The sequence below is a fragment of the Photinus pyralis genome, unplaced genomic scaffold (genome assembly GCF_008802855.1).
Source record: "Photinus pyralis isolate 1611_PpyrPB1 unplaced genomic scaffold, Ppyr1.3 Ppyr1.4_LG5, whole genome shotgun sequence".
Lineage (NCBI taxonomy): Eukaryota > Metazoa > Arthropoda > Insecta > Coleoptera > Lampyridae > Photinus > Photinus pyralis.
The window spans coordinates 3,202,620-3,211,316 of NW_022170596.1; the positions used below are offsets into that span (position 1 = coordinate 3,202,620).

Consider the following 8,697-nt stretch of genomic DNA (forward strand, 5'->3'; position numbering starts at 1 on the left):
TCTACATGAAGGTGATAACTCATTTTCGAAAAAAATGTTGGTTACTGTGTTTTGGAATGGGGCAGCCGAAAATTGGTTTAACTGCACAAGCAAGTAGATCTAATATCTACTTACCTGCTTACAATTGACGTGATTTCCACTGCCTCCTCTGAATCAACATTATGTTGTTCACACTTTATATTTTAAAATGCGTTACGTAAAACAGTTACGTGCTGATAATTTGCGCGTTTTTTTAAATTTCGGTTATTTACAGCTCTTAAATTTTTTCACTTACAAACTTTAATTACGGGTTCTCTTATTTGAGTTCCATTAGTGCTAAATCCGGACGGAATCGACCCGGAACGAATCTTTTGCAACCGGTCCGATTCCGTCCGAACAAGTGTTCGCAGCCGACCGGCCATAGAACACGATTCTCTTAATCGGACCCTCGGTAACAGATACTGCCCAGTTCCCATCCAAAAATTAAGTAGAAAACCTTAAACATACCAATCAACCAATTCCGAAATTCGCTGAATTGGGCACTCACCTACTCATTTTTGGGAAATTTTTTTTTTACCAAAGAATCGAACCCGGGCCGCTCAGGTGCAACCCTAATATCATTGCAACTAGAAATCGTAGCTGAAATGACTCAGGAGCGGAAAAAGCGGTCGAGAGCGGAAAAAACCGTTCGCGAGGGGAATAAGCACTCGCGAGCGAAAAAAGAGCTTGCGAGCGGAAATGAGCGGAAAACCGCTCGTGGGCAGAAAAAAAGCGCTGGAGCGCCGAGCACTTTAAGTAAACGCTCGAGTATCGAGCACCAAGCGGCCGCTCCGAAAAGTGCTCGCGAGCGGACCGCTAGCAAGCGCTTTTTCGCGCGGAACGCTCGCGAGCAGTACCCAGCTCTGAGTGGCACACAAGCAGATGTGTACACGAAAATGGCAGCAATTGAGATGTTTTCCTCCGAGCTGATGGTTTTCATCTTTGTACTGCACAAAGAATGGCGCGACACACAAAAATACTTGTACGTGATTTGCAAAATATACGTAAGTAATCTTTGGAATTTTTTCTCTCCGGTCCGGGACGATTCCGTCCGGACAAGTGTGTGGATAGTACTCAACTTCGGAATTTTTTCCGACCAGTTGGGGTCGATTCCGTCCGAACAAATGTACTTCAAGCGTTATTCTGATTCAGCTGTTTTGGTCACGTAAAAAAATTAAGATCGTCTTATCACCGGTTAGATTGGCGCTGTAAGAATTTTTCTCCATGTTCCAGTCCATTTGAAAGCTATAACTTTAGTCCATGTTAGTCGTTTTTCTGTCCATTGAGCAGAATTAATTATAGCACAAAAACAAAATAGCGATTCTGACGGAAACAGAAATTTTCCGGCAACCTTAGACAATCACGTCATTTCTCACGACCCTAAGCAGTTTAGCACACAATTAAAAAGCCAGGACCGTACTTAAGACCACTCGTCAACAAACACACCAGGGCCGCATAAAAACCGTTCTCGCGAAACTCCTTGTATACTACACGAAGCAGAAAACACAAATTAATTTCGAGGATCAAAGTCGGAATTTAGTTAGTCACATGAGCAGTTAATGATTGAAATGTGCCTATGAGCCATAGTTGAAATTTTCTATACCTCTCTGTTTTGCTACTATTGTTATTATAAATTCTTGTTCAAAATTTCACGTTTATCCATCGGTAACAAAGTGCATTGCCAATTTCGAGCATCCCTCATAAACTGTAATCAGCCGGTTTAGAACTCAGTCAAACAGAAGTAGAGATAGTGCCCTTTCGCCATACTATTTACGTTAATATGCACGGATGGCTTTTCCGGCGATGCACGCTACACGAAATCTATAAATATGCATGCACGACTTGCCGTTATCCGACGCGAAAATATTAATTAAAACCGCTATACTGAATACCGGGCCATGAGAGACGAGAGGACTAAAGAAAGGGAGGATTAATAAAAATTGGTAGCCCGTTTAAACAAGAACGTAATATGCAATCAAAGAAGAAGCCTAAGGGAGAGAGCCGGAATTAAATGGAACTTATACGTACGCACATCCGGGAAGCGACGAATCCCTCTGACTTTTGATTATAAAAACTTTTTGTTATCTTAAGCGACCCCGTTTATGAAAAGGAATGTGTTGTAAATGTGAAAGTAGGTGACATGCGAAATTTCGTGAAGTAATTTCCACTTTATTAAGATTTGATTATTGGATAAATTTTGTAAATCGGAATTAGCTGCTCCAATATTAATATTCTCCAATTTTATACTAAGCACTCTCACCGACAAGGATGCGTATTTTGATGCTTAAGAAAATGCAGTTTTGAAACTCAACAAAAAATTCCGACTACGAAAAAATCTTTTTGACAGAAAAAATCAAATGACTTTCATAAGAACAAACAAAGTTGATGATAGTTAACCGGAGACGAAACGTCAGTCTTAAAATTTAAAACAAGCACCTTGTAAAAGGGAAAAAATGGCAGTATCTTTTTAAACAACTTTGGTACCTATCTACCTAACTCTTCCAGTTTCCGAGATCCCCATGGTGACCCTCAAATTTGAATCAGCCTGTATACACAACCCTTAAGGCCGATTCACATTATCGGTCAAGTCACGGTCAGAGCATGGTCCGGTCACGGTGCGGTCAATTATAATAGCGTGACCGATTCACATTATCGGTCAGGGCACGGTCAGAACATGTTCATAAGAAATACACGCTAGAATAATTGACCGCACCTTGACCGGACCGTGATCTGGCCATGGTGTTACATGGTTGGTCGCTCTTTGTAAGATTTGAAATTTTAGCAAACTAACGCTAAAGTATTAATCAAATTTTGATAAAATTTAAGATATTCCGAGTAGAGAAAAACCACTTTAGCATCCTAACGCTATCTTCGTCAGGTAAATCTCAGGGCACAACCTTGCACCACAAAACAAAGTCACGTTTTAGTTATGTAACTAGGAAACCTCAAAATACCAGACCACGACCTTTAACCAAAAACCAAGGTCATGACCTGACGACACTTGGCAAATTCCAAGGTCATGATCCCAAACCGGTGGAATATACAAGGTGTCCAACCGGTGTGAGGGGGGGGGTTGTCTGTTCTATTTTTGTTTAATCCATTTTATAATGTCTAGGAGACTGTTGTGTCGTAACATTGCATTTCTTGTAAATGGCGTTTTTGTACAGCTACTACAGTGGTATGGGTGCGCAACTGGATATTTTTGTTAAACAGAACATTGAAGTATCATTGAAATTGAAGTATTTGCCGTCTCGCTGGAGGACCTTTTAGCGAGTGTGCTTTTCAAAACTGCTAGTACCATTTCTGGCTGAAACAAAAAGTTCATTTTTCCAATCTCTGTTGACGTATTAATCAATTTTAAACAATGAAATATTTTTTTTCAATTGCAATGTTAAAACGAACTCATTAATGCCCCGTTTTGATAATAAGCTTCATTCATTCTAAAAGAATTCCATGAGTTCCATAAATTCTATGAATTCCTAAAGCTTGCAACCAGAATCACAATTATTCGAACATCTAAGTTATCCGGACACTCTGATTATGACATTCGGATAATTCAAACATCCAGATTATCCGGATTAACCGAACATTCAAATTATTCCGACAATCGGATAATCCAAACATCCGGATTATCCGGATATTCTTCAGCTGCTCCTCAATTTTTTTTTCTCAAAATACCTCTTGGAATTAGCAAGTTGCAAATGATCGTAAGTAAAGTATGAACATTTTTTTCACGAGAAATAAACACCTTATAGCTAACAAAATTGAGCTCATATATAGGAATCTTCTCATTTAAGTGACAATTTAACAAATGAAACATCCAAAATTACATCTTCATGAGGACAACAGATTGACTCCTTTAAGAATTTTCTTACACTATCAATAAAATATTAGGCAATTACTTTGAACCGATTATTAATAATACAAAATATAAAAATAAAAAAAATTTCGGTACCTTAATTATAGCGATTTCTAGAATAGATCTTTTCTTTGTGGTACCGTTTAAAACTGTTCAATATAAAACGAAAATTGTATCTTTCTTTCGCAACCGGGTTCAGAGCGCGTTCCTCTTAATCACCCCCCCCCCCCCAACGTCCAGATAGCGGTCTCCAAGGAGTTTGATCAATGCGTCACAGTGACAGACCAGATGCTTGGTAGTTTCATCTGCCTCGCCACATAACCTGCACGTGGGATCCTCCACAAGCCCAATGTTATGCAGGTGATAGCCCAGTGCCCCGTAAGGTCACCGATGATCTTCCTAATTTGGCTTCTATTCAGTTTTAGAAGCTTAGAAGACCCCGATTTGCCAAGGGGCCCTGTTAAAAAGGCCCTGGACTGACTCATTCCGGATATTTGTTGCCACTGAACCTGCAATTTACTAGTCCCTCAGTATTTAATCCTAGTCGTGACAACGGAGGGAGAAATTCCTAGGGTAGGCTGGGGTTCGACGAAGGCCCCACCCCTGCCTTCACGAACCAACTCGTCTGCCCTGACCAAGGGAGAAGCTGAAGCCAGCTCTCGGTCGATCATCATAATATATACTCATGCCCGGTTCCTGTTCGGTTAAGGACCCGTCTGTAAACGACACGAGCCCATCAGGTTTGAGGAACGAACACCGGATCCGGATCACATCGCTTCTTGCGAGGAGGGGATCGGATCGCTCGTGCCCACGGCTACCTCGATCCTTCCACTCGTCCCAATCGCCGTATGGTGGCTTTCCGAGTCTCTGCCTCCACAGCTAAGTGTAAAGGCTCTAATCCCAGAAGTGCATCCATAGCCAAAGTTGGCGTGGTTTTGCAGGGCGCCAGTGACTTTCTAGGTCACGTACAGCCCTATGCGAGACAGTCACGTGACGAGTCAGACGTGAGGTTCAAGCGTGGTCTAAACTCACTAAAGGTCGTGGTTGTTTAAACTACAGGTCTGTTTAAAAAAACGGGCCTGTTAAAAAAAAGATCTGTTCATCAAAAACACACCTGTTCTAATTTAACTGATCTGTTTCTGATGAACTGATTCTGATGATCAGACCTGTTTCTGATAACTGGCCCGTTTTTTAAACAGACCTGTAGTTTACACCACAACCACGATGACCTTTAGTCATTGAACTATATACTCGCAACTGGAAAGGAAACAAGCATATTATTAGTGAAGCCAGACGAGTGGTAGTACCTTTATCTCTCACACTAGTAACATTAAATACATTGACACAATTTTTCTATTTCACTTTAATTCACACAGTCGTATTTTCTGCTTCTATCAGGCCATAATAAATAACGAACACCTGTGTTTTCTTATCTTGAAACTAATTAGCTTACGCAGCGATCACGAGTTTTTTTTATTGCAACGACCTGATTTATTAACGAACTTTACCAAAGCATTCACCCAATTAATTCCAGACGTTCCTTAATGTACTAACTGAACAATAAAGTAAACAAATTGAAAGGTGAATATTTAAACAAAAAATAAACATCCAATAATTGTAATACAAAACATTGACCTCGAATTCAACTAAAATATAACTCACTTTAAGCTTTCGCCATATGTTATTATTACCGCAATAAGGCCAAACCTCAGAGCAAGAAATAAAGATAGAGAACAGACATGCATGGATTACGCCACCGAGCTACCAACCGTGCTTACAAACCCAACTGTAGGAAAAGTAGGAAAAAGGGATCGTTCCAAAAGAAAAATGCGCGCCATCATCCATAAAGAAAAATAAGCTGTAAAAACAATAGCAAGCAAAAAGCTGTCGGGTCGCCGTTGATGGTGTCGTAATAGGAAAATGAAGTGAAAGGTAACAGATTAATCTTGTCAGATTTCAATCACCACCAACCTATTTGTTTTCTTTCTTGTACTTTTCTATATTTCTAAAACTAAGTTAGATACCTTCCAAAAACTGAGAGCCATTTTTGAAATTGTGTAGTTGATGCTATTTTCAAAACGCCAAAACGTGATGGAGAATGTGGTAACCGCTCTTAATATTCTTACAGCTTTTGCCATGGGAACACCGAAATTGAGACAGCCAGTACGAATATGTTCTGAGCTCACTTTATTATAACAAACAAAGGGTCTTCTCTGCACAAAAGCTTTTCAGAGTTGGAAATATGTTGGTTGCCTAGATACGAAAACATTTCTCAGACGAAACGATAAATTGATCGCCTTCACATTATTATCCTCAGTAAATGGCTAAAGGACTTGAAATTCACCTTTTCGATGAAACAAGACCTAGGTATTTTTTTCAATATAGCAATTTTTGTGCAAAATAGTAATTTCAATAACACGCATTCTACACAGAACCATAGAGCTTTAGCTACATCCAGCCACTGGGCCATTTTGTATTTGAAAATAAAGTGAATGAATGAAATGGGCAGAATGTGAGACAAGAACGAAAATTTATACTTACTCTTTGCTCACGAAACGTATGTAGCCTGCTCGAACGCAATAAAATAAAAGCGCTACGCGCTGAATACTAAGCTCCTCGCAAAATTTATAGGTTCAAAACTGTTATAATACAAATTAAAAAGAAAAATGAATAAAAAACGGCTTAATCCCCAAAAAACCAATGCAAAAAATTCAATCTCATTGGCTTATTTAAAAATGACGACATATTTATTATAACTGCTACAGATTCAGTTAAAATTATGCTATTGGTGTGCATTCGCCTGTTAACATTCGCATGTTCGCGTTGCCGAGTCCCAATCCCAACGTAAATTAACATTTAGATGAATACTTTTAATTTAGACTTAAACGTTTTCAAAAGTAGCTAATTTTTTCTCAACAATTAACCCTTCGCGAAAGGAGAAAGCTTTCTGACTGCGCGCACTTTTCGTGAAATACGTCTTTGGCAGAATGCGAAGGAATACTAATTTAATTAAAATGAATATCTCGGAAGTGAGATTCCGCTCTTTAAAAACATTGCGTCAGGAGCGTTTTTGTTAAAATACGACTCCAGTGCTATACACACAATAAAGGGTAGGTAATACCTACGTATGGTGTCTGCAAGAGAATTTCTGTATTAAAATTTCGTTTCGACGCTGTGCACCCACTCATCTTAAAAGCTCGGAACAGCCTCGCGTATATGTAATGGAATTTAAGAATAACTGATATTTCCATCTTTCTTCCGCATTGAACATTGATTTTTCCTGTTTCTTCGCTATATTTTCGAAACCACTAAACGCAATTCCAAAAATAAAATTGTTTATCCAAAGCTGCGGTTTTCTTTTTACCTGAGACGTAAGCAACATAGCGGGTTGCTTAACATTGCCATCGCCGTTCGTTAGTGGAAAAAAGGTTAAATTAGCAAAGTATTTCAGTTGAAAACGTTGGAACTCACAATAAAACTTTAATAAATCGTACCCGCATCACAATCATCAGCATACAATTAAAACAGAGAGTATACAATTCTAACTTTATTTATAGTAGTTACCAATGGAAGTGAAAGTTCACGACTTCTGATTGGCCTAATCGGCCTCTCTCATCATTATTCATTGGAAGAGTATGCTCCTAGGAATTTTTAAACTTTCCTTGTTTAACTAAAGAGATATCTACTTTTTGGTTATTTTCAATCATATGTATGTTATTTAATATTGCACATTTATCCTTCATATCCACCAAGTTTTTTAGATTACCTAATACATAGTTTTTTTGCGTAGTAATCCAAATACCGGAAATTTTTTGTCATCGTATGGGAAGTGGTACTTTATTTCACGATTTTTACTATGTGTTTCAATGGTGTTTAGTCCTGTCTATGAACAATAGCTTCTCATTTGTCTAATTGAGCTAGCATCCATCTCCACAGACGTCGTATTTATTGAGTATTCCCCTAGGTCAAAGGTAGTACTCGGGGTATATGATGTTTACAGGAAATGACAATGGTCCGAAATGATATGAATAGTAGATTTCCGTACGTGTTTTATACAGTTCAGCTTTCCTTAGGTCGAGGCTCGTCTTCGATCATAATGAATTAAATAGTGCTGAGTAAATTCCTTAAACCTATGCGCGGCTTGGATTTACGCCCGGAAAGAATCGAAATTTTTCTGATGCTATTTGAACAGATTGCCACTTTTTTAGATCTACAAGACACTGTTGAGAGGTTTTCAATACAACGTCAGTCAGCAATCCACTTTGTTCTTATATGGGCTGTAAAAATAGTACACCACTGTATTGGGTAGATTTTTTATTGATAATATACGATGCAGGGCAAAAAAAAAAGGAAAATTTGTCGCGAGGTTAAACATCTTTACACATTTTAAGAATGAACAAAGTAATGATTTAGTTCGTTAGCAATTATCGGAAATAGCGTTTGTTCGTTACATTATTTTTTAAAAAAGGAGTGTAATTCCAGGCTAGCTCAAATTAAAAGGGTTAAAATGTCAAATAACTCAAATTAATTCTTTTTTCACAGAACTATAACATCACTAAGTAGATACCAGAAATTTATTAAAGCTACTTCAAAAAAGATAAAACTTAATGCCATAACTTCAAAGGAATATCCTTACTGGCCAGATAATTAATTTATCCTAGCAAACAATATAACAAGTAATGCTCAGAGAGCACAGCGCTTATTAATTGTATTTTTAATCCTTTCGTTCCATTTATTTTGAAAAAATTCCCCTTAAAATTTACGAAATTAAAGTATTTTGTTATTAAATTACAAATAAATTAAACTAAACTTACCAATCT

General features: G+C 38.1%; 1 protein-coding gene across 1 annotated transcript in view; it reads left to right on the forward strand.

Annotated features, from left to right (window-relative positions):
* Positions 1 to 623: 623 nt before the first annotated feature.
* Positions 624 to 8,697, forward strand: part of LOC116172713 (protein dead ringer-like) — a 43,774-nt gene continuing 35,700 nt past the window's right edge. Inside the window, exon 1 of the mRNA XM_031489977.1 lies at positions 624 to 774. Coding sequence (XP_031345837.1) covers positions 624 to 774 — 151 coding nt within the window. The remainder of the gene's footprint in view (positions 775 to 8,697) is intronic.